General features: G+C 44.9%; 1 protein-coding gene across 8 annotated transcripts in view; it reads right to left on the reverse strand.

Annotated features, from left to right (window-relative positions):
- The window catches only part of RCBTB2 (RCC1 and BTB domain containing protein 2), an 81,493-nt gene that overhangs the window by 22,114 nt on the left and 32,763 nt on the right, over nt 1–26,616 (reverse strand). For 6 of the 8 annotated variants that reach the window (XM_088445144.1, XM_088445225.1, XM_088445302.1 and 3 more), the window contains 3 exons: nt 18,652–18,810; nt 5,064–5,171; nt 4,447–4,589 (listed from right to left, as the gene is read on the reverse strand). In XM_088445144.1, the coding sequence (XP_088301270.1) occupies nt 4,447–4,589; nt 5,064–5,171; nt 18,652–18,810 (410 nt within the window). Of the gene's footprint in view, nt 1–4,446; nt 4,590–5,063; nt 5,172–18,651; nt 18,811–20,801; nt 20,939–26,616 lie in introns of all 8 variants that reach the window. The other 2 variants (XM_088445582.1, XM_088445457.1) reach the window with 2 other exon arrangements.

Here is a 26,616-nt window from a genome sequence, read left to right on the forward strand (position 1 = left end):
AGCAGTGCTTTTGAAAGCAGGCTATGGTTAGATGAAGACTGTTTTGTAAAACAACCGGAATCTGTGCCATTATCAGAAGGTCATCCAGATATGGCAGAATTCTGACTCCCTGACACCTGACATAGGCTGTCATGACTGCCATTATTTTGGTAAATACCCGGGGAGCTGTAGATAGGTCAAAGGGTAGAGCCTGAAATTGGTAATGTTGCCGAAGGACAGCAAATCGTCAAAAAATGCTGGTGGGGTGGTATAATAGGAACATGCAGATATGTATCCTGAATGTCCAGGGAAACCATGTAATCCCCCGGCTCCATTTCCAAAATAATTGAGTTTTCATACGAAACTTGGATAAAACTGTTAGGGGTTTTTACATTTAGTATAAGGTGATAGGCCCCATTTGGTTTCTGAAATAGATTGGAATAATAACCCCTTCCCTGTTGAGACACAGGAACTGGGTCTATTACCCCACCTGCAGCAGGGAGTGAATAGATACCTGAAGGGCCAAAGCCTTTCCAACATCTGCTGGAGGATCTGTGCAAAAAAACTTCTGGGGAGGATGCCTCCTGAAAGTGAGGGCATTCCCCTGAGAGACTACTTCTCGGACCCAAGCATCTGTTTGACACCAACAATCTGCAAAATGAATTAGTCGGCCTCCCACCCTGGGATCCCCTTGAGGAGGCCCGCCCCATCAGGCAGAGGGTTTTGGTCCAGTTTAGAAGCTGGATGTCTTTGCAGGGCAAACCTCTTAGTTTGCCGCCTTGATATTTTGCGAAAACTAGATGTCTTAGAGGAAGGCTGTTCCCTTGCTCGTCCCTGAAAAAGGAAGGACCGAAAAAAACCTGCCTAGACATTACAGTCGCCGTAGATGGCAGAGCTGCTGACTTTGAAACTGCCAGACTAGCTACTATTTATCTAACTCTGCTCCAAAAAGTACTTTTCCATAGAAAGGTAAAACTTCCAGCGCCTTCTTTGACCCTGTATCAGCTTTCCAGGATCTTAACCAAAGGCCCCTAAGTGCCTCTATTGAAGCTGCTGATGCTTTAGAAGCTAAAATTCCAGCATCTACAGCATCTCCTCCCAGATAGGAAGCAGCTTCCCATATATGGGAGATATACATCATTTGCTCTCTGGTAGCATTTGGTAGAGAATTTTCCAATGCTCCCATCCATTCTTCAACAGCTTTGGCTACCCAGGCTCCCGCCTTAGCTGGATGAGTAACAGCTCCAGATGATGAAAAGATCATCTTAAGACATGCTTCAATCTTTTTATCAGTGGAATCCTTCAGGGAGGATGCCGACGAAATAGACAATGTAGCATTTCTGATCAAATGAGTCACATGAGCATCCACAGTAGGAGGTACCTCCCGCTTAGTACATACAGAAGCCAGGAAAGGCTACAACAATGTTATTCTTTTATTCACATAAAAAAAGTTTGTCAGGATTACCCCATGCCTCATCCATAAGCTCAGTGAGCTGTTCAGATACAGGGAACTCAGTTTTGACCACCTTCCGGTGGTGATTGAACACTGAAGACTTCTTACTATGAGCTGGTTCATCATCCTGAATGTCTAGGATTGATTTAACCGCCTTCACTAAAGAAGGAAATTCCACTGTGGACGGATGGTCCTCCTCCCCCGAGCTAGACCCTTGAGAGGAACCTTGTGCATCATCTGATTCCTCTGATGATTGGTCTGAATCCATATGTTGAGTAGACTGATAATAAGCTAACTTGCGCTTAAGTAACTACCGGTCTGCTATCAGCATTAGATGGTGCCATAGTCTGACTATAATAGCCATCAACATCCTTCCAGGAAAAATGCATAGGAGGTGCGAACATAGCATGCTGTGGACACCCCATCCAAGGAGGCATAATGGGAGCAGCCATACGATCCTCAAATTGCTTCATTACCTAGGAAAAAAAAGGAAACCCAAGAAGTCTCTTGTCCAGGCACATGTACACTGGACTGGTTAGGTGGCTCTTTATGACAGACAACACACAAACCATCCTTAATGTCCTGAGGGGACAAATAAGTCATAAATGCTTTACATGAAACCAGCACAGAGGGCTCCTGTATTATTATTATCAGTTATTTATATAGCGCACACATATTCCGCAGCACTTTACAGAGAATATTTGGCCATTCACATCAGTCCCTGTCCCAGTGGACTCTATATTGCAATGTTATGCGACAGTCTTCACAAAATCTAAATGAATGAAGTACTCAGAGATAAACCTCCACCCCAAGAGGATGGAGAGAAAAAACAGTGATAGTTATAATTGACAGACAGAAATAAAAGAGTGTCAATACAGTAGCTAGCAAAACAGTGCATATGTAATAAAATTACAATCAACTCTAAATCAACTACACAAACACAAGGGAATGGTAGGATTATAGAGCACTATGGCCCTCATTCAGAGCCGCTCGTTAGCGGCAGTACGCTCGTTCCGAGCGATGTTTGCACATCTGCGCATGCGTACGGTTTTTAGTACGCATGCGCGAACCAGTCAGTGCGGCCGAAAATCGTTGGTACGCAATATAGCGAGTGCCTGCTATTTTGAGTGACAGAATGAGGCGTATGTGGGTGGTAACAGGGGAAGGTGCTTGAAAATGGGGAGTGGAGATCAGAACGCAGGCGTGCTTAAAGGTCAAAACGGGCGTTTTATGGGTGTGCATAATTAATACAGCAGCGTCATTGACCACGTCACTGGGTTATTTTATAGCCAGAACTGCTCGCAAATTTGTGGTAGCAAACACCAACCACAAGAATAGCGAGCAGTTCATACGCTGGTCGATGTACTCGATTAATCTAATAAATAGCGGACATGACGTATGATGCGAGCGGCCAGGGGGCGTTTTTAACAAATAAACGAGCGTATGTTTTGCTCGCTCGTTCAGACTTAGAGGTGTGAACAGACTGCAATGTGCGTACGGATCATTTGAATAGCCACCCCTTGTTTTTAAACGAACGACCGCAAATAGCGAACGGCTCTGAATGAGGGCCTATATACCTTAACCAAGGGAGTGGTATACAGGGAGACTGACCCAAACCCTCCTGAGACTAACAGCTACAGGGCTCATTTAGTGTGGACTGTGAGTGTCTCATATACACGTGGAGGGTAGGCGGAGCAACCCAGACGTGCGAAACCTTTCGTAGGGTATGAGTCTGGGAAGGAGCTGCCGGGGGAGCGCCTACCTCCCCTAAGCTGGGTTAACCAGCCAGGTACGCTGGCCTCGTGGCAGCAGAAGAGTCTGCTGCTGATCCCCGGCGTCAGACAATGCCTCGGTGGTGTAGTGAGGATGCGGACAATACCGGACCCTGACAGCAGCGGCTTCTGGTGCATCTCTGACACCAGAAGCAAGGAGCGCAGGCCTCTGCATTCCATAGTGCCCCCCCATCAGCACAGACATGACACGGAAGTGACTACATATATAGTAGATGCTACTGACCTCCCAGCATGCTTAGCAATATTATAAAAGGAGGGCTGAATTTCCAGCCCTATGTTTGCAACTTGGAAGTAGCAACAAGTGCCCCCAGGGAGCCACCCCTATGCCTGATTACCTTCATGGAAGTGTGCTAGAGAGACCATCCAGATTCAATGGGAACAGCTAAGCCACTGACACTGCACATGCACCTCACAGATGAGAGACCAGGAAGAGCCACCAAAAGGAAGAGTCACACTAAGTACCCTCCAGGGGAGTTTATTTTTCCTGTCTCTCCTCAGCTGTCTAACCTATACATTATGGTTGACACGGAGTTAAAAAGGAAATAACTAGTAGGACCAATGTTGTGGCGGAATACTTGCATAATAGTTATCCATAAATAAGTGGCAAGCCACTTTTGTTGTATTGGTGTCCAGAAAAGATGGGCATTTTGGGACCTGTGATTTGCAGATTACATTAAATAGAAAATGAAAGTAAATATTTTATTGGTTGTTTGTGTTATGTAACCTCTTTTCCATGATAAGCCAGGGAACACACTAGGATGACGCTTACCATTCGTCCGCCCGATGTGTCGGGCCGGAGATCACAATTGGGCAGGCATTTAAAATTTGCCTGCCCAGTTGAGCCGTCACTCACCGCCAGGTCTATGCTGCATGTGTACGGACGATCGGCAGGTTGCCCATACACATCAGCAGATGCAGAAATATATCTGCAGATATAGCAGCTATCTGCTGTGCTGCATAGACAATGTGATGTGTCTGTACGACGATTGGACGGCCTAAAATATTGCCCAGTGTCTACCCAGCTATAGAGCTTACATTTATTGTCCTACCTGCAACTCATATCACAACTGGTGCACAATTGGGAACAAATAGCATCCTTGTAAGTTTACATTAATGCACAGCAAATTATAAAAAGAAAAAGGCTCAGAAATCGAGCCCTAATGTGCAAATCAAGTCCACATACAATGTCACAATGCATGGTAATAAAGATAAGAGAGTTACCTTTCTTTATCTATACACACTTGAACAGGGTAAGACTGGTTACTTTTATTTCCTGTACCCAGTTGACCATAGGAGTTGGCTCCCCACGCATACATGCCACCTTCATCTGTCAATGCCAGGGTGTGTGCGTAACCACAAACAATCTACAGGAGAGAGGACATTAGCTGCAGGGAGTACCATAGCAATTTATCGGTTTAGATATATACAAGGTACTTTTAAATTGGGCCCGTTCTCAAATAAAATGAAACTAGTATATTGAAAACACTTTAATCACCGTCTGCTAAACAAATGACTATAAACAGGAATAAAAGACAATTTAAAAGCAAGGTATTTTTTCCATGGTTTTCTACAGTACATACAAGAGTCTGATTTTCTAGTACAAAGGTGGAAACAGGAACTATAAATAAATTATATGGAACATCTTAGTTATGAGAAATTTGTCAGAGATACACGTAATTACACCAGATATGACTAAGGGGGAATATGAAGATAACGGACTTGGCTGAATGTCAACCCAAGTAACTATGTAACAACAATTTCTTCTTTTATCAAGGATTTATTCTGGAGAATGTACCAGTCACAAACTTGTGTCACAGAAAACCCTTAATGATACACACCTGTTCCACGCGAATACCTTGAAGAGCGGCTATTCTGCACGGCGTTGGCTGGTTGCCACTGCTACCCAATCCCAGCTGTCCGTTTCCATTGTAGCCCCATGCATAAACCTTTACAAACATAAAACAAAAAGACTGATGACCGCAGTGTTCCCAGTGCTAAATATAGTCCATGCAATCATTGTGTTTCTTAACAAGCAGATAAAATAACACAGACCCTGCCGATAAGGGAAGCAATGGAAACCATCTTCCCTTCACTTTATCAGTATTACAATCTAAATAATGTCCCACTGCTAGTCATCACAATACAATAATCTTATCTTTATGTTGTATTTGCGGGAGAAGTGCGTATGACAAAACGACGTCTCCTGGGCAGAATCAGAAAACATGTGCTACCTGTCAGTTATGGATAAGTGAGAAGACGGCGAGTGTCTTTTACACTGTATACATACCCAGATTTGTCTTTCCTAGATACAATCATATTGTGGAGATTGTATTTCATACCAAAAGAAATGAACTGCTTAAGTTCTGACCAGCACATTAATACCAAGGCAATCAGACAGGAACAGCTCCACATAACACATTCCATATCAAATAATCTCTCTGCGTATAGTGTGGTATTGTGATAATATTTCACCCCATTTACCTTAATAGATTGCAATGGAAGGAGGCGACTTGTGAATTCCAGACACACTGGTGTAAATATAAAGTCCCCCTAGCAGAGTTTATTTTTTTCTTCTAACAGCAAAAGGTTTGTTAGGCTTTTGTGGGGGATGGGGGTCTTACAGCAAGTATGACGCCATCAGGCAGGTAATATTTACAGGTAAATTATACTTTCCATCTGAATGCCGGGTCGCAAATGAGATTTTGTTCACGCGCCCATCCTGGATGGGACCCAATACAGACAGACGGCCCGACACGGCATTAATGCCTGGTTGATGACGCCATCGGCATCACGTGATTATCTCGTCCCCAAGCACCGGCTCATCTAAAAGCGCTGGCCCTTCTTATGTAGTGAACGGGACACAGGTCGCATCGACCCGGGTTCACATTGCATTACGAGCAGAGTTGGAACACGCATTCAACCCTTCTCGTGACTTGGGTTCTGGCTTCTTTCAACCTGCACCTTTCACACTACACAATTTACTGCGCGTTCACGTGCAATAACCAGGGTTATTACTGTTAATGTAAAAGGGGTATTACATAGATATAACTATGTGTTAAATAGAAGAATGGAAGACGTCAATGTGGCATTATTTAGTCTATAAATTCAACAGTTACATCTTCAAATGCAAATGTTTCTATACGAAACACCAATCACAGCAGTGGCATAATACATACTAGAGGACACATTATGAGAGAAGAATGCACATGTGATGGATAGTCTGAAAGAGTTTATTTAGACAAATATTATTATTTTATAAAATGTAAATTTCTATGTGTGCTTTTTACCCATATAAACACACTATATTACCCACAATACATTACACAGATCTCTACACTATGCTACAAATAGACTATCGTCTGCTCTATAAAAATGTACAATATGATTCCATGGGAGAGCAGCTTGTCTGGTAGCTCCCAATGAGAGCATGAGGCATGCCTCCAAACAGTGCTGAATCGGGCGGTATGACGTGGAGAGCAGTGGGAAAAAGTTAGTATGACATACTACCATACTATAATATTATTTACTAGCTGAAGTACCCAGCGCTGCCCAGGTTTAAATCTTCAAATTATTACGTTTTATTTTGTGATGTCATCCAAATCCATCCAATGCAAGGCCCAGAACAGGCTCCCTGGGTCAAAGTTCTGCCCAGTACACTCCGCCGTGAGGTCCGACCTGTACCCCAACCACTCCATTAGGCATCCCAGACCAATTGCCACCCTCTGTGAAGTTTTCATCCAGATCCATCCAGTGGAAGGCACAGTACAGGCTCCCCGGGTCAAAGCTCTGCTCAGCATACACCACCGGGAGGTCCAACCGGGACCTCAACCCCCCTAAAACCTGGCCAGGATCCAACTGGACCAACTTGTGTTGGTTTCATACCAATCAGTGCAGGAGTGTCCGAATGCATAACCAGACAAACAAACCAATGAATTTTATATACAAGATATAATACAAATTATTATTATACAAGATTTGTGGCTGTGTTTCCTCCTTGGTTTCTCGCTCTCCAATTGTTGCTCCAATTATTATACATTTACAGTATGATGTATAAAAGGATGGTCAGTTGGAAAGTCACATTTCATGCCAATGTCCAATATAAAACTATACAAATACACCATCCTGCAGCCTTTTATTTATTTTTTAATCTTTTTATTTATACATTTTACAAACAAATATGTAGAATCAGAAAATATATAATGTGTATAAAACAAATACAAATTTGACAATAAAAAAAAAAAAACCTGAGAGTTTAAAAGTACAACAAAAAGGTAGAGTCAAGCTATTGGTGGGATGTATGTTTAATTCCAAACTTAAAGAGCAAAATAAAATAACACAGACAGTAAAAAGACAACAAGGGGAGGAGTGGGGAAATAAGGGAGGGACTGAGACAACATATAACAGATCTGACCCAGAATAGGGCAGTATAATACCACACCAAGGAGTTGTCTCTGGTAAGAAGAGTACCAAGTGTCCCAGGTACAGAGTCACTGAGTAGAGCAGAAATATATTCCATTGACGCAGTAAACCATATCTTATTGATTAAAGTCTGCACTGGAGGAGCAATTATTTGCGTCCAATTCACAGTGATCAAAAGTGTGGCTGCAGAATTTATTTTGGGGTTTAGTGAGGGATCCGAGTGGGTCCTTTGGAGGGGAGATACCTAACACCTTACTGATCAAGGAAGAAATTTAATTCCAGTAATTAGAGATCACCGGACAATCACACCAAATATGCATATAGGTCCCAGTATGGCCACATTGTCTCCAACAGTTGTCTGATGATCCCGGAAAAATAAGGTGCAACCTCGCTGGGACCATGTACAAAAACGCGAGTACAGTTTAAAGGAGTTTTCCTTGATATTAGTGGTAATAGATGATTTAGACACCCATTACCTAATATCTGCCCAATCCTTGTCCTCCAAGCCACGAATTGGGCACTACTGAAGTCAAGTTCCCAAGTGCTCAAAGGGTTCCTTTAACTCGCAAGGTGGGGTGGCTAGCAACGAGTATGGGAGTAAAATAGTACCCTTATGGCTGGGATCATAAATGCAACGACATTCAAATGAGGTAGGTTGTCTAAGTTTGTGAGGTTTACTAAGAGAGTTTATGAAACTATTGATTTGCAAATATGCGAACTGAAACCTAGGTGATAAACCAGATTTCGCGCATAAATCAGCAAAAGAGTGGGGTGCGAAGTCACCTTGGACGTAGAGGATTCTAGTTATTCCAATAGAAACCCAAGGACGCATGTATGAGGATATGCTTCCTAAAGGAAAATGTGGATGACGTCAGAGGGGAATCACAAAGGACGGGTATGGCGCCAAATCCAATAGTTTATTCAGCCTTCACACAAAGAACTCCCTCAACCGAGGCCAGTCTCATATTCGGAGAGAACCAGGGGAGAAAGCTCACAGGTTGGTCACCCACCAGGTCGTTCTCAAGAACCACCCATTTTTTACTCCCTTCCGTAGTGTGCCAGGACACAATATGGCAAAGCTGTGCTGCATGAAAATATAATTCAAAGATGGGCAATCCCAAGCCACCATTAACTGTGGATTTTGACAAGCACATTCTACGAAGTCTGGGTTTGTTATTGGACTACACAAATGAACCACACAGCGACTGAACTTCACGAAGATAAGACAACGGCACCTTTATTGGGTAAAATGTTCATCTTATTAGAATTAACACGAACGGTCCAAGAAATACAGAAGGCGGCCCATTTTGTAAGATATTTTTTGAGCAACTAAAGTAGGAGGATATAATTAGCCTGGTACAATCGATCGTAAGCTTTCGTATTAGATATGCCCATATATTTAAAAGAGTTTGGATGCCAAATGTAATCAAAGTTAAGCTCTAATAGCTTCCTTATTGATAGTGTGTGTGGGGGGGATGGGGGGTTAAAACAAGAGATATGGTAAGAACTTACCTTTGTTATCTCTGTTTCTACGAAGTCCATAGGGTCCACAGGGTTGACCTTGGGGTATAGGTTGGGAACCAAATCCGGGCACCACGCAGTTAAAGCTTTTAGCTCCCAGGATGCACTTGGGTCCACTCTCCCTATAACCCCACCCCCAGCCAGAGGCACCTCAGTTTGTAAGTAGCCAAAGGCCGGAGGAGGAGAAAAAAAAAGAGAGAAAACTGGAACACTCGATAACCATACTCACAGAAATGGGAGACGGAAAACCGGTGACCAGTCACACAGCCCATTTGAAGCCAGGTGCGTCAGGGCGGGTGCCCTGTGGACCCTATGGACTTCGTAGAAACAGAGATAACAAAGGTAAGTTCTTACCATATCTCTTGTTTTCTACTTCAGGGTCCATAGGGGGTCCACAGGGTTGACCTTGGGGATGTCCCAAAGCAGTTCAACCAAGGGAGGGGACGCTCCTGTGCTGAGAGGAGAATCCGCCGTCAAAACGGAAGCATCCTGAGAGGCAAAGGAAAACAATGCCTAGAACCTTAAAAAGGTGTGGACAGAAGACCACGTGGCCACCTAGCAAGGCAAAGCAGCCAAGGCGCCACAGCGAGCCACCCACGAGGGTTACATGGCCCGAGAAAAAAACAAGCAGCAACAACAGAAAGGCCTACCCATGGGTAGGCCCCTGAAGAAGACATACGAGGCCGTCCAGCCAACATATGGCCATAGGCCGGCCATCCTTTCCTGTTAAAACCAGAAATCTCAGACCACCAATAAGGAGTCCGATTTCCGTCAGGAACTTGAATGGATCACATAAATCCACAGAGGCCGGACCACAGTCAATGAGGCCACACCAGCCGAGAGGACTGGGGACTGAATGGCCGCACCATAAGTTCCAGAATAATATGGAACCTGAAAATCACTAAGAAGAAACACAGGGTGAGAGCAACTCACACCCTGACAAGATGCCCTCCAGAAGAGGGAGCCACATGAGAACGCTCCCAATTCCGACACTCACCTGGTTGATATAAACTCCCTGATAGAAAGAGAGAAAGCCAAAACAATAGACCATGTAATGGCTATCACAACCAGCGGTTCCATTAACTTTCCCCGGAGTTAACAAAGAACCACTCCTAACTCCCAAGGAGTCCCTAGGGAGGACAAATGGAGGCATAATCCAGAAAACACTCCAAAGGATGAACTGGATATCAGAGCGGAGCAATTCCATAACCTAATCATACTGACAGTGTAGAGATCTGCACTGTCAGGAAGGCCAGGCCGAGGGTGAAACCCAAGCCAGCCGGAAGGAATGCCAGAATATCTGGAAATCCTGGACACCAGAGGATCGTATCGATAGGTATAATACCATAAGAATGATGGCTGCCACAGTTTGTGGTAGGTCCCAGCAAAAGCTGATCCATGTGCTCCAATCATTCCAACGATGACAAAGCCATGGAAGCCGTAAGACCACTGTAGGGACGTAGTCAAAGACAAACGACCCAGGTCCAAGGCAAACCCCAGGACCCTGAGACAACAGGTCTGGGTAGTGAAGCATCAGGAATGGAGTATCGATGGAGAGACTCCGAAAAACCAAGTACCCCTGACATCTGGGGCAATCAGGAGCCACCAGCAGGAAAGCATCTTTATCTCGATTGAAACACTTCCCTCGAGGAATAATGGAGACTGGAGAACACAGGTACGCAAACTGGAAGAACCCCTTCACCGACAAAGAGTCACTGAAGGTTGCTTCAGAATCCCCAGAGTCGGACTGTAACACCATAGTGTGATAGAGTGAGAAGGCCATGAGTGTCACCATGTCCTGCTCACCAGGAGATGAAACCTCTCTTGGGGAAGAGACTAGTCCCCGGGATGCACGTCGTAACGGCTGAGGACTCCCGCTTCCCAATGGAGAGCACCTGAAATGAACACTGTCGAGATGGTCGGGAGGAGACCCTCAGACAATGTCCGAATGTATGACATACCTGACATTGCCACCCAACGAACAGTATTGCTAAAAAGGAAGCTACTGTTCTGACCCTGTCGGACTGAACTTTTTCAGGTTCACTGGGAAACAAGGGCTATGCCAGAGTGAAGGCCCAAGACAGGCTAAAGTTCCAACAAGTTAATTGACAGGGTGGAATCGACAGACATCCAATTGCACTGAAATGGATGCGAACCAGACACTGTCCTTAGCAAAGAATACCCTGGACGAGATGGTCATAGTCACCCGAAAAGGGACAGACTTGCCTCCGGGGAGAGCAGCATCATTTGAACAGTGATCAGACAGAAAAAAAACTTGTTCCATCTGGAGATAAGCCAATTATGGAAAGGCCTGGAATGGAACTAAGCCCATTCCACCCTTCCAAAGGCAGACACTGAATAGTGGACCATGCCTCCCAGAGTGCAAAGACATATGTCGACTGCGCAGACATCCATGTACTCCTAATGGAAGAGTGGAGATGCCGTCTTACGCCAGAAGAATTCTCAGATTCTGAGAATCCAGCAGGGCTCCTAGGTGAAGAATACCCAGAGAGGGATGCAGGGAGGACTTTTTCCCCATTGATTAAACTTCTGCACCCTGAAGAAGCCACAGTCAACCTGACCCGGCTGTAAAGTACCCCGGTGATCCTGCTAAGAGCAGGAGGCCATCCAGGTACAGGAGCATTGGGATATACTGAACAGAAGAACTGTCAGAAAATCCAAAACGCTGGTAAACCCCTGTGGGGCTGAGAACAGTCCCAACAGGCAGAGCCCGAAAACCGTAAGTGCTGTGATACAGCAAACCTCAGTCCATGCTGAGGCAAGGTCTCTGTAAGTGCCCGTAGGCACGCGTCCTGTATATCCAGTGATACCATAAAGTCCCCAGGTTCCAAACATAGTATGATGGAGCATAGGGATTGCCTCCTGAGCCCAGGTAGCTTTAGGAACTGGTTCAGGGAATTGAGACAGAGAATAGGCCAAAGAGGACCATTCAGCCACCGCACCAGAAAGAAAGCAGAACAACCAGTCCCTCGCTGAGAAAGTGGGGATGGCCCAATTAGCTCCGCTTACCCCAACAACTGTATAGCTTTCTGGATTCGTAAGGCCCTGTTCGGGTCCGAATAAGGGCCTGCGTACCATCACATGGAAATAGGCCGCCTGAGCAAAGAGAGGGCGTACCCTCCTACCCACGTAGCCGCAGCAACTAGACACTAGTACCGGGCGAACTGAGAAAATCGCCATCTCCCAGTGGTAGGCCTGTCTCGTCATGCTGACGATATATCCGTAGGTTCAGAAGCAGGATCGGCTGGCAGTCCAGGCCTGCTCGGTTGAAGAAACAGACCTTTAGTCTGACCCAGAGGACAAAAAGACTTAATAGACTTAGTCTGAGGCCCTGTAGTGGGCATAGCTGAAGGCGGGAAATTTGTATTGCCACTGTCAAGGTCAGGACCCAACAAGATCTACCCTATAGATGGTATCTGCACCTCTGCATTCCCAGAGCGCAGCCATAGGGTGTTACGGAGGATACCGTCGCAGCCGGAACTCTGAAAGTTAGGAGACTGGTATCCAATATAGGCATGTCCACCTATGACAACTGCATATATTACATGAGCGACCAAATACATTTGAACCCCAGACGTGTTGGTGGGGAAAAAACATTACAAATGCATCAGCTCTTTAGTATGCAATAGTATTAACCAACCATGCTATAGCCATGGTAGGATGGGTAACAACCCCTGAAAGCGAGTATACTGATTTCAGGCAGAGTTACCACCTACGGATCAGAAGAATCCGACCACGCAGGAATGGGATGCATAGTAACGTCTGTAATCTGACGAGTAACACGCCCATCCACCCCATGAGGGGCTCGTGATGACCCTCAGGGAATTTGGGACAGGAGGCCAAACACTGTTGTAATATCTCATAACTGACAACAGCCAGAGTCCCGCCATGCGATCCCCCCGCTAGTCAGCAACAGGGAACCAGAAGGCACACAATACTGAGGGTGTATGATACAGGTGCAGGTCAACATTCACTCTAACCAGAATGGACCTGCCACCAGCCCAAAGCAGGGATAATAATACTTGAAATAGGCTTCCCCCCGTGTAAGAGGGAAAGAGCCCAAAACAGTATCCAGTTCACGCAGAGCCAACTGGGAAGTAACCACAGGGCGTCAACCACGCCAATTTGCGTTTCGTAGAAAACGACATCCACCAAGGGTGGCCGTGGGAATCCCTGCAAGGGGAATGACAGACTATGGTGGCACCAGGGGGATTTCATATACTGCGCAAACCCCCTGCAGGGAGCGATAGTCTGTGTCACAGGGGAAGAGTGCAAGAAACTGCGAGATACCCTGAGATGAAAAGGGCAGTATGGTGAAGTAACCCCAAGTGAGGTACAACAATGGGGCCCACCCGGCGATCCGCAATTGAGAGGATCCCGAGAAAACAAACCTCCCAAGGGGGTCGTGAAAGGGGCCGGCACCAGATGACGCCACACACAGAACCCTTTATGAAACAAATCCTCCGCACTAACACCTGCAGCACATGACTTGCAGGATAGCAAAAATGGGTGCAGTATAACGCTCTATCTCCTGGTCAAACATATCTGACCAATCTTGGCGGAAATATCAAGCAGTGCTATACTGGTCCTGACTGATGCTAAAATTAGCCGCAGGGACCCATTTTCAGCGTATGCAACACACAGTTCCAACGAAAATGTGGCAACGTGCAGCACGCAACAGTATGTGACAAACCTCACAAATATCAACGAGTATATAAATGTGAGGTCTCAGAACCACCCTAAGTACAGCTGTATTAGGGCAGATAAGGAAAAGGGATAGATATACACTGACAGGTGAGAGAATTAAATACAGACAGTCAGCACTAGCATAAGTCACATACCATGCAGATATATACATATATACATAAACATGTCATATAATATACTGCACTATTACACTGCATTCAACTTACCCAGATTCAGTGTCTGGGAAGGCTACAGCGCTGTGTACACTGACCTGATGGTGAGGTACGCAGGGGGACTGGACTCACTGCCATCTCCGGAGCTCTGCTGCTACACCACAAGAAAATGGCCGCTGGAGACCTCAGAAGAAGCGTGGCCCGCGGAGGAAGCAGCTCAGCGACGCCAGACTATACATACTGAAAGGCGCGCTGAGCTGAGGGGAGGAGCCGCTGTAACAGGGAAAGCTTCCTCCCCTGGCCGGCTATTAACCTCCCGGAACGCCGGCTCCCAGCGCCGATCAGTAAGTCCCTGGTGGTCTAGTGGACACACGGGGTATGGGGGGCCCGCCGCCACTGCCGGCGCCTCCGGTCTGTCCCCGGAGACCGGAGGCACAGGACTGCATATTAAATGCGCAGATCACCGCAAGCGGTGATCCGCGACCTTACCTGCTCCCCGTAGATCCGGCAGCAGTCCTGGGCGCCCGCAGAGTCCGGCTAGTACAGACTCTGGGGTCCCGCTGAGATCCCCAGATCTGTACTGGCGTCTCAGCGCCGGCGGGGTGACGGAGCGGCAGCTTAGACGTCCTATGGACAGTCCGACGCTGCCGCTCTGAAAGTCCAAAGTAAAAATAAAAAAACTCTGTACTTAGAAAAAAGAAAAAATAAAGCTTAGGGGCTGCTAATCAGCTCCCCACTGCACTAAACGGTGACCCGACTCCGGCCGGGCACAACTTAAACTGAGGTGCCTCTGGCTGGGGGTGGGGTTATAGGGAGAGTGGACCCAAGTGCATCCTGGGAGCTAAAAGCTTTAACTGCGTGGTGCCCGGATTTGGTTCCCAACCTATACCCCAAGGTCAACCCTGTGGACCCCCTATGGACCCTGAAGTAGAAAGGCCAAAGCTTCTGACTTAGCTGTTTACCTTATGCCCTGAGCAGTCCCGGTAGGTGAGAAATTCTGCCTGCAAGTTACTGAGAGAAGTCAAAGGAGATGACCATATTAACAGCACATCATCCGCAAACAAGGATAATTTGTATAATGTCAGGGTTACCCCAGATGCCAATGTTTCGATACACAGGGCATAAGGCAAAGGGAAATCCTAAGCATTACCCAGGTTAAGACTGGAGAGGACAGCCCCTTGGTTGAGACTATGGCCCTGATTCAGAACGGCTCGCAAAAAGCGAGCGCTCGCTCTGAATCAGGGCAGCCGCTTTTGTTTTGAAAACTGGCCCCCTGGCCGCTCGCTAAGCTGTGGGTGACCACCCACAGCTTTTGCGAGTGGCCATGTGATGGTCGCGAACCATCGGGCTTGCGACGAGACCCTTGTGGTAGGGTCTCGTCTGCTGCAAGCCCCAGTGAACTTCCTGCTCTAATAGAGCAGGAAGCTCACTACTGACATCACGAATGATGTCAGTAGGGCCGCCCACAAACTGCAGGCGTTCTTTAGGGAACGCCTGTTTGGCCAGCCACACCCCCGAACCGCCTACAAAACGGGGCGAGCCGTTGATCAACATCAACAGCCGCCCTGTTTGCAGCGAGCCCCGGAGCAAGTGAATTTCTCACTCGCTCCGGTGCTCGTGCATGCGCAGTGCCCCACCATTGACATGCTTGCGAGCGCATATCGCTTGCGAGCAGGTCTGAATGAGGCCCTATGTCCGTTGGACCACAATATAAGGCCTTGAGTGCTGGGAGAAAGCCCCCACGAAAACCAATTGTCTGCAAGGTCTGGAACATAAAAGGCCGTGACAAGCAGTCAAAGCCTTTTCTGCGTCAAGGGATAACAACAACGCCGGCAATTTAGGTTTATTAATATAGGTAATAAGGGTCACAGTGCGGTACCTCATCTAATGCCTGTCTTCTGGGTACAAAGCCCACTTGGTCAGTGTCGATCAGGTGACACAAATATGAACTCAACCTATTAGCCAAGACTTTTGCAAAGAGCTTAATATCAGCATTAATTAAAGAAATTGGCCTATAGTTAGTACAGCAAGTTGGGACCTTTTGTGGTTTGGGTATTACAATAATGAGAGATCTCAAAAGAGTCTGGATGAAAGTGTCCACCCTCCAGAATCTTGTTAAAAACGGTGACCAACTGAGGAATTAATAGGAGCAGAGAATGATTTGTAATAGGATATAGGCAGAGCCAGACAGTCCGAAATGGCAGAGCCAGACAGCTGGGGAAGTTCACAAGAGTCCAAATACTCCTGAATAGAGACAGAGGGCGGCTGCGTGACTTGTTGGATCTTAGATAGGTTATACAGGGCTTTGTAATATTTGTAAAAGAAGTGATTAATAGAGACTGAGTTAGAATTGAGGGCACCTGTTTTGCTCCTAAGGGCCACTTTGGTCTGCGACGCCCTCTTAGCTTTCAATTGAGATGCTAAGAAAGTATCAGATTTATTTCCCCTCTCGTATAACTTTTGATTCGGCCAGCGAAGCGATTTCTCTGTCTCCACTGCCAACACGGACTGAAGATCACCCCTAACACTTTGGAGCTGCACAAGCTCTGATGGGGAGTGAGACGTTTTATGAGAGCGCTCCGGCTGTGCAGTAAGGTCGGTGATCCTTTTAGTCTGCTGCTTTTTTCTATGAGAAGCAAATTTGATAACCACTCCACTAATAACAACTTTATGAGCCTCCCATATGGGTTCCGGACTATAGACTACAGTAAAAAGATAGACCATGTCTAGATAGACACCAGATGTTTCACAGTCAATAGGTCGCCTGGGACAAAATGTCGACATGTAAGAAGGTCGACAGCTACAAATGGTCCACAGGGTGAAAAGGTTGCCATGACAATGGTTGGCACAAAAATGGTCGACACATGATTTTTATTTTTATTTAGAGATAGGCACTTACCCGACAGTTAGAGTTAGGCACCAGGAGGGAGGGTTAGGCACCAAGGGGAGGGTTAGGGTGAAGATTAGGGCAAAAATAAAAATAAAAATCATGTGTTGACCAATTTCGTGTTGACCATTTGTTCCAGTCAACCTATTGACTGTCTAACATCTGGTGTCTATCTAGACACTGTCGACCTTTTTACTGTCTATCTGTTAATCCACATCCCTCCCATATCATGGGGAAAGAAACATCCTCTGTTGTGACGTTTAGATCAAAATAATCTTTGGTATGGGAATTGAGGAAGTTTTTAAATTCCGGAATACGAAGCAGAGTCTCGTTCAGTCTTCATGAGGGGCGACCCCTGCATAAGTGCAGGAGATCGATAGAAGCTAAAACCAAACAGTGATCCGACCAGGCAAAATAAATAATATCTGCTTTGGTTAAAACATTCAGCACCCCAATACAACCGAATATCATGTCAATTCTGGAACCTGCAGAATTTATATGCAAGCAACACACATAACTGGAGGTCTTATGGTGTTTGGTGTATATGTTATTTAGACCATTCCCAATTTATGCAATTCTTTAGGGTATAGATGAACTGTACTAGTCACATACATATTATATATAAGCACTTCCCTTCATTTGGATTATTCCTCCATTTGATGACTTTGGCATTTACAGAAGTTACTTACGGTCTATGCTATTGCTATGTGGTGTTCTAATGCCATCAATCCACTAGGGGGGTCTCTAACTCACCATTAAATGACTTCTCTATTTTCTTGAGGACAGTTCTCAATACAGGTTTATTTAATCCCAGCTCATATATGTAAAGTGAAGCTCAGGAAAATTGTTGAGGTATCTCTTGATACAGTACATTCATGTATATATGGATACTGCAGTTGCCTGACTAACCAGCTGTGATTGGCCTGTGGCTATAAAGGAGATGTTACAATGCTTTAGTAGTGGACATTTCCTGAATCACAACAAGGGGCACTATTGTAGCCCGACCGGACATCACAACTAGAGCAACAGCATCGGCAAAACGCAAAGCCTAGGATCTCAAATGTCAGAGTATCCAAAATGACCATATACCCAGGCAGATCTCCCCTCACATGCTCTATAGCACAAGGCCTACCTACACACTATTCTCACAGGGAATACAGGAATGCACTAACACTGGTGGGAGAACAGGCACTTACTGGTAATTTGTTACTCAAGTAAAACACAAGGAGAGACTGTGGCAATTCCTCTCTTACTGACCAAGTATCTGAAGCCTTGTTTTGTTTAATTCACAGCTTTCCAGTGTATGAGATTCGTCCTCAAAAGGCAACACTGAAGAAGTACTTGAACACTGGAAGGTCACTTTTTCAATCAATGAGCAGCGAAGAGTTACATTGTATTAGTACCATTGTGAGGTATGCAATGGATGCATCCTATTTCCACTAAACACTATGGCAATCACCTCTGTAGCTCTATTATAGCTGAAGATTTGTTCACTTTTGAATAAACCATTTTCAAAAGGACATATCCTTCCAGATAACTTTACCACAAGCCATTTCCCCTGCGGGAGCAGCATTACCTGCGGGCCAGCCCAGTGCTTCAGGTAACAGGTGGACAGCCTGTATTTACTGTACAGTGGGGACATATTTGTTTGGACCTTTCCCAGTTAGCGATAGAAATCAGTGCTTGGAGGTCAATCAAAGCATAAAAAGTACATCTTACCTCCCCATTGTCCACTATAGCCATGGAGCTCATCTGGCCACAAGCAATGCCAACTACAACCTTATTCTGTAGGCAACTAGTTACTCTTCTAGGAATTGGCTGATTAGCAGTAGAGCCAGAACCAACCTGCCCAGAATTATTGTAACCCCAAGCATACACCTGTTGGAGTAAAAGAATATTCAGTTAGCCATGCTTTGTGCCAAAGAGTTACAATACAAAAACATTTGCAACTGATTAACAAAAAGTAATCAGCAACATGACAATGTTAGTGCAAACATCCTGTTGGTAAAATAATACATTGTGCACTGCGTACAATGATTAACTAATAAAATGAATGCTTGCTAATCCACAAAACACTATAAACATAATGCACACTGGATAAATGATACAGCCCATTTTTCCTATTAATGTTCAGATATGTAAAACAAAACAGGTTTGAACTGACCGGTAAAAGCACAACTGTATTATAAAGACCAGATAATTCAACTTTATTTTTAAATTGATATAGCGGCTAATTGAACTGGTGTGATCGGATAGAAGATTTTTAGCACTGCGGAAGTGTTTTTTTTTTCCTATGCACACCACACTTCCTGTCCATAATACCTCTGACACTTTCTGCATTTAGCCATCAGCGTAAAAGGGCTGATAACAGCGCTGAATAACTTGTAATTAGAGAAATAAGATTGCCCTATATGTCAAAGTGTATTTTATTTGCACCAGTCCATCAATCACAGTGGAGCAAGTCAGTCATAAATATTCACTTGTGGGGGTGACTCTGGGTTGGACACATCTGTGAAAATGGAAACATCTCCCGATTTCGAGCAGACTGCGCATGTGCCTTACAATGCGTCCTACGCATGCGTGTCGCATCTTGTGTGAACAGAGACTGATGTGAAGTAGGCTTTTTCTCCGTGTGATTAGGAGTTGTGCGTACAGAGAAGGGAAGCCTGTTTCTGACGGATCTCGTGTACCTGGCATGGGGCAGGTGCAAGTACCGATAGGGATGATGCCAGTTATATCTGCAGAAGCTAGAAAAAGTGTACAATGCCATGGCCTTAGGGAAAATATACGGGACCTAAGGGCACCATGAAATGAGAATGTTTGGGTACCATTGCATTAAAGGGACCAGTAGACCAAAAAAGGCTACTGAACCTATCACTAATAATAAAGTCCCAGAGAGACATTGGCAGAATGTTTATTCTGCAGGCTCTCTCAGTTGTTTAGCTGTATAGCCAGATGGGGAGCAGTATCTTGGTACTACAGGACCTCTCTGCAGTAATTTAGATAGGTATACGGAAACTGTAATATCTCTGCAGCATTTCATCAGAGGAGTCCTGAGGTAACAGTATTACATACCTGCACCATGTCAGGCCTATAGAACAGAGGTGAGGGCAAATGACAACGTTAGTCACTTGTACTAAAGGAAACCTTGTAGACATTTCTCCCCAAAGATAGAGTGCACATAGGACTCCAGCCTCTGCGCTCTCAAAGCCCTAGCAAGCATGGATCCAGGTTTCTTGCCCCATATATAGTATTTGTGTCTACAATTACACTTATGTATCAACAACACTATAATAACATATCTACATCATATCTATAATGTCCGCAAAAGCGTACAAGGCAAACAGGAGAAACTGCTGTAAAAGTAATAGAACATTGGAAAAAGAGAAAGACAATAACATACTATAGAAAATGACTAACAATTAAGCTGTGAAATCCTATGAGGGGACTCTGTGTAATCTGCAGAGAAGTGTGACAAATAAACACAAGTAAAGCAATTGTGAGCGGCTGCAATCACGCACGCAGTTCTGCCACGAAAGTATGCTAATAATTGCAAATCACTCGCACAGACAACATGCAGACGCCCACTTCCCCTCTCGCACACCCGTAATACCTTGCAATCCAGCTAAAACGCTGGTAACATCGAAGTACATCGGAGCCACTCGCACATTTAAGGCAGGAATGACCCTACCACTAAATTGCTAACCTTCCTGCACACAGTGAGAGCTCATGCTGCGTATGCAATCGCAGTGGGTAATTTATGCACGTCCCTGCAACAGTGTTCCAACACATTGGCAGGCCTGCGTTTCTCCAACCACCCCCAAACAGTACTTCCTGTCAATCACTCTGCTTTGTGTCTGCGTACTCACTGCGATCGCCGTCCCGATTGCAGTGAGGCATTCGCACATGCGCAGTACGCAACAATCGACTGAGTACGCTGTAGCAGTTGCGATCCTTCCTGAATCAGGCCCTGGGTACACTGCAGGACAGTCCATCAATCATCAACCTAAAGAAAAATAAATATAAGCTCACAAAAAGATATGATGGACCATCAGATGCCGGACTCCACACGATCAGGACGCGGGGACAAGGCACAGCGTTTTTTTTCCTCTCATTAATGCCCAGAAGGCACATTCAGTAATAGGACCAAGAGGATCAAGACGGGAGGGTCAAATGAGTCCAGTCCGTGAGGGACAGGGTTTTTTTTTTTGAATAGCAAGTGCAGCACAACATTTGTCCAAGTCCTCAGGTGCTTGCAATGTAACCTGGCGGTAATCATGAGAAGTTTGGATACATAAAGGAAAACCCAACGGAATCTGATAGCTTTCTGTTTGAGACCACCGGTAAGTGGTTTAAGAAGGCGTCATTTTTGAAAAGTGTCCAGGATAGGTCGGAGAAAATTTTAATCTTTGAGCCTTTGAATTCGACGCTTTCCAACTTACAAGCTTTGCTGAGGAGCTCTTCTTTAACATGATGGTAATGTAAGCGACAAATGTCTCTAGGAGCCTCAGACTGAAGACCTTTCGGACGAAGCACACAATGTGCGCGGTCAAAGAGAATAACATTGTTAGGGTCGGCATCGTCAATTTCACTTTAGTCAGTATAAACAGGGCCCTGGACATCTTCAGAAATCCCCCAAATATGGAGAGTATTACGCCGAGCCCGGTTGTCTAGAAAATACTGCAGAAATAGTTGCTTGGAGGCAAAAAAAATAAAATAAAAATATCACAAAAAAAGAAATGCTTTGGGGACACTCTTATTTATATTAAATTGAAATCTAAGACGGGTTCCCGGGCCGAGGTCATCACATAGCCTTTCCCCCATAGCATTAGGGTGAGTCAGGGTGTCATGGCCATACAATATATCACAATACAACTCATAGGAGTAGATGGGTGAATCCACGCAGGCATAAGGGTCTGCCACTTAGGGGCATATTCAACAGGTCGCAAAGTTTTAACCGCAAAAAATCACACGGACCTCACAACCAATTTTGGATCACCGTAGGTATGTGCACATATACATATACACATACATACATATATATATATATATATATATATATATATATATATAAAAAAAAACAGAAAACCCAGCTCTCACCATGTTTAAACACTCTCAATGATGTCTAAATAAATAAATAATGGGGATTTGGTTCATGGATTGATCAATGCATTTTAAGCCCGCAGCCCACATCACGGGACCCCACTTTTCTGCAGGTCCCACACTATCCGTCACACTAATGGAAACCTGGTAGCTGTTATCACATAGTTTAGACTGAAAAAATGTTACCTCGTTTTTTCAGTCTAAACTATGTGATAACAGCTACCAGGCAATGTGGTCACAGGCCACTTGCACCCCAGTCCTGGGAATGGCGAGTGCAGGTCTGCACCCCAAATCTGGGAGTGGCGAGTGCAGTGGGTTTCTGACTTTGTTTATGCGGTTAATTTTTAATTAACCTTTTGTGATCATAGCTTTCATTTTTTCAGTCTAAACTATGTGATAACAGCTACCAGGTTTCCATTAGTGTGACGGATAGTGTAGGACCTGCAGAAAAGTGGGGTCCCGTGATGTGGGCTGCGGGCTTAAAATGCATTGATCAATCCATGAACCAAATGCCCATTATTTATTTATTTAGACATCATTGAGAGTGTTTAAACATGGTGAGTGCTGGGCTTTCTGTTTTTATTTATTTAGGCAATGTGGTCACAGGCCACTTGCACCCCAGTCCTGGGAATGGCGAGTGCAGGTCTGCACCCCAAATCTGGGAGTATATATATACATATATACATACACACACACACACAGTCAGGTCCATAAATATTGGGACATTGACAGAATTTTCAGATTTTGGCCTCTATTCACCACCACAATGGCTTTGAAATGAAACAAACAAGATGTGCTTTAACTGCAGACTTTCAGATTTAATTTGAGGGTAATTACATCCAAATCAGGTGAACGGTGTAGGAATTACAACAGTTTCAATATGTGCCTCCCACTTTTTAAGGGGCCAAAAGTAATGGGACTATCAACTCAAATGCTATTTCATGGACAGGTGTGAGCTATTCCCTCGTTATTTCATTATCAATTAAGCAGGTAAAAGGTCTGGAGTTGATTCTAGGTGTGACATTTGCATTTGGAATCAGTTGCTGTCAACTCTCAATATGAGATCCAAAGAGCTGTCACTATCAGTGAAGCAAGCCATCATTAGGCTGAAAAATCAAAACAAACCCATCAGAGAGATAGCAAAAACATTAGGTGTGGCCAAATCAACTGTTTGGAACATTCTTAAAAAGAAAGAACGCACCGGAGAGCTCAGCAACACCAAAAGACCCGGAAGAGCACGGAAAACAACTGTGGTGGATGACAAAAGAATTATTTCCCTGGTGAAGAAAAACCCCTTCACAACAGTTGGCCAAATCAAGAACACTCTCCAGGAGGTAGATGTATATGTGTCAAAGTCAACAATCAAGAGAAGATTTCACAAGAGTGAATATAGAGGGTTCACCACAAGATGTAAACCATTGGTGAGCCACAAAAACAGGAAGACCAGATATTAGAGTTTGCCAAACAACATCTAAAAAAGCCATTACAGTTCTGGAACAATATCCTATGGACAGATGAGACAAAGATCAACTTGTACCAGAGTGATGGGAAGAGAAGGAAAGGAACTGTTCATGATCCAAAACATACCACCTCATCAGTGAAGCATGGTGGTGGTAATGTCATGGCGTGGGCATGTATGGCTGCCAAAGGAACTGGTTCCCTTGTATTTATTGATGATGTGACTGCTGACAAAAGCAGCAGAATGAATTCTGAAGTGTTTCGGGCAATATTATATGCTCATATTCAGTCAAATGCTTCAGAACTCATTGGACGGCGCTTCACAGTGCAGATGGACAATGACCCGAAGCATACTACAAAAGCAACCAAAGAGTTTTTTTAAGGCTAAAAAGTGGAATGTTATGCAATGGCCAAGTCAATCCCCTGACCTGAATCCGATTGAGCATGCATTTCACTTGATGAAAACAAAACTGAAGGGAAAATGCCCCAAGAACAAGCAGGAACTGAAGACATTTGCAGTAGAGGCCTGGCAGAGCATCACCAGGGATGAAACCCAGCGTCTGGTGATGTCTATGCGTTCCAGACTTCAGGCTGTAATTGCCTGCAAAGGATTTGCAACAAAATATTAAAAAGTGAAAGTTAGATTTAGGATTGTTTAGTTTGTCCCATTACTTTTGGCCCCTAAAAAGTGGGAGGCACATATATAAACCATTGTAATTCCTACACCGTTCACCTGATTTGGATGTAATTACCCTCAAATTAAATCTGAAAGTCTGCAGTTAAAGCACATCTTGTTTGTTTCATTTCAAAGCCATTGTGGTGGTGAATAGAGGCCAAAATCTGAAAATTCTGTCAATGTCTGAATATTTATGGACATGACTGTATATGCGCAAGCTTTTCAGCATTGAAAACCCTACTGTGCCCGAGAGAAAAAAAAATTACACACCTGTTCCATCGACTCCGGTCTCTCTTGTGCCCAGCTGCGGCTTCTTCTCACTCCCGGGACTGGCTGCTACTGCCTGCTGCACCGGAGAAGTCGACCAGAGTGAGGTACGTGACTGCACAGCACATTCACACTGGATGGGGTCACAGGGTCACACACACACACGACAGGGAGTCACTGGTTCACACACTGACAGGCATGACAACGCTCACACATACTCCTTCAGCATGCTGGAGAGCAGAAGAGAGAACAGTGCTGCTAGAAAGGGAGCATCTATTGGACTAATTAAGTCAATTTAAAACTTCCAATTGCTTAGTCATTGGGGGGATTCCGCAGGGGTCCCAGGGCAATTCCCAACCATTTTTGCTAAAAATATGTATTTTAGGAAAAAATTGGTTTTGCTCTGTGGCTACGAGAAAAAAAAAAAAAAATGAAAAACCCTGCACCTAACTGAATAGCAAAAACCCTGCAGGTACGGTATTTTTGTTATTCTCGCACCTAATTGAATATACCTAATTATGAATATAAGCGTTTTCACGAACACTAATGGTAGGGGGTATGGGATAAAAACACACACTGGGGTGTAGTTGTATAGGTAGTCCACTAGAGGGAGTTCCAAAAACAGAAATGGTAAAATAGGATCCCCTTTTGCAAGGATGCAATCAGTGAAAATACATAGAATAAAGTATATAGAATAAAATGGGAAATTAGTGAGGAATTACAGCAGGATGTGCATTACTATGTCCCCAAATTAAAAAGGTGGAGATATCCCGGGCCGGAAGAGAGCAGGGGGCTAGAGTACAGCCCAAACCCCTCAGGATTCATCAGCAGCAGGGACAATATGAAAAAGGGAAACAAGAAAGAAGAAAAAAAACGCTCTTTCTTCTTTCTTGTTTCCCAATGATGTGTACTCTCCGGGGAGCACCTCCACTGTTATTTTTTCAGGCCCCTACTGACCATAGGGTTTTGATTTTGATGATTGTGGATTTTTCAAATCATATTATAACAATAATATACATTGCTATTATCATATTGTCCTGTGCTCATCTAAATTCCCCCATCCCCCTTTCCCTTGGTATTTACAATATGAAAAAGGACATGGACCAGGACAAGCCAGCAGCGACGCTGTCCCAAGAGCCAACTGGGACACAGATGAAGCAGCGGCAGTCAGCAATGGCTCCAGAGATGGAAATGTAACAGGTAATCTCTGGATCTTCGGGCCAGAACCAGGTCCAGGAGGCAGCTGTCGATAAGTGCGTGTCGAGGGGGTAGAATTTCCAGATCCCTGCACAGAGGAGCACTCCGCCGGATCCAGTTCTAAATCAAGGCCCATGCTTCAGGTGGGTGAGTAGGCGGCAACCAGAAGGCATCCCTTGGCTTTGCAGATTGTACCAATGAGCCGCCAGTGAGCCCAAATATAAGAAAAAGGCAGACGCCGGCCGGAAGCTCATGTTTGGCACGTCTGGTCCAGGTGCTTGCCAGGCACGCCACATCAGGTATGGCCATCGATCATCAATGATTTAAAAACACAGATGTCAACTAGTTTTGCCATGGATGGCAGAGAACCCATGGTTGTCCACCGTTGATGGATGGGTGGGAGAATATTTTTTTTTCCCCTTGACAGGACGAAGCTTAACCACACACCCCAGCACCCACTAAGCACCGCCCCCATTTTAGATTGGCCCGCCAGCTCGCCGTGCCCCCAGCAGCGGTGGCCATCGAGAGGGTGCAAACCATGAATGGTTCTCCATAGATTTTTGTGCAATTGATGGTAATCACAAATGGGCCCATTGATGGATACCCCACCGATGGCCATCCCTACACCACATGATCTTTTATTGAAAAAAAAAAAAATGTGTGACAGCTTATTTGTATCCACGGTTATATAACATTCGCTCTATGATCTTAGATATTTAAGAGAGGAGTGAGATGGGTACAAGGCTCACAAAACATTGGGGACTGGTACGATTCTCTTTAATATAGAAGCAAAGCATTTATTTATACAGTGCAAGCACATTTCATAGCACTTTACACTTCGTTTCAGGGCATGTTTTAGTGGTGGGAGCAGTGGGAAGTTATTATTAGTGAGGGTAAGGACATTGAAGAAGTTAGACAGGTGAGGTGTAAACAATACGAGCTATAAAGCAGCTTGGCAATACCCTCACTCATTACAGGGTTGA

This window comes from Taudactylus pleione, unplaced genomic scaffold, assembly GCF_031769625.1.
Source record: "Taudactylus pleione unplaced genomic scaffold, aTauple2 ptg000005l, whole genome shotgun sequence".
NCBI lineage: Eukaryota > Metazoa > Chordata > Amphibia > Anura > Myobatrachidae > Taudactylus > Taudactylus pleione.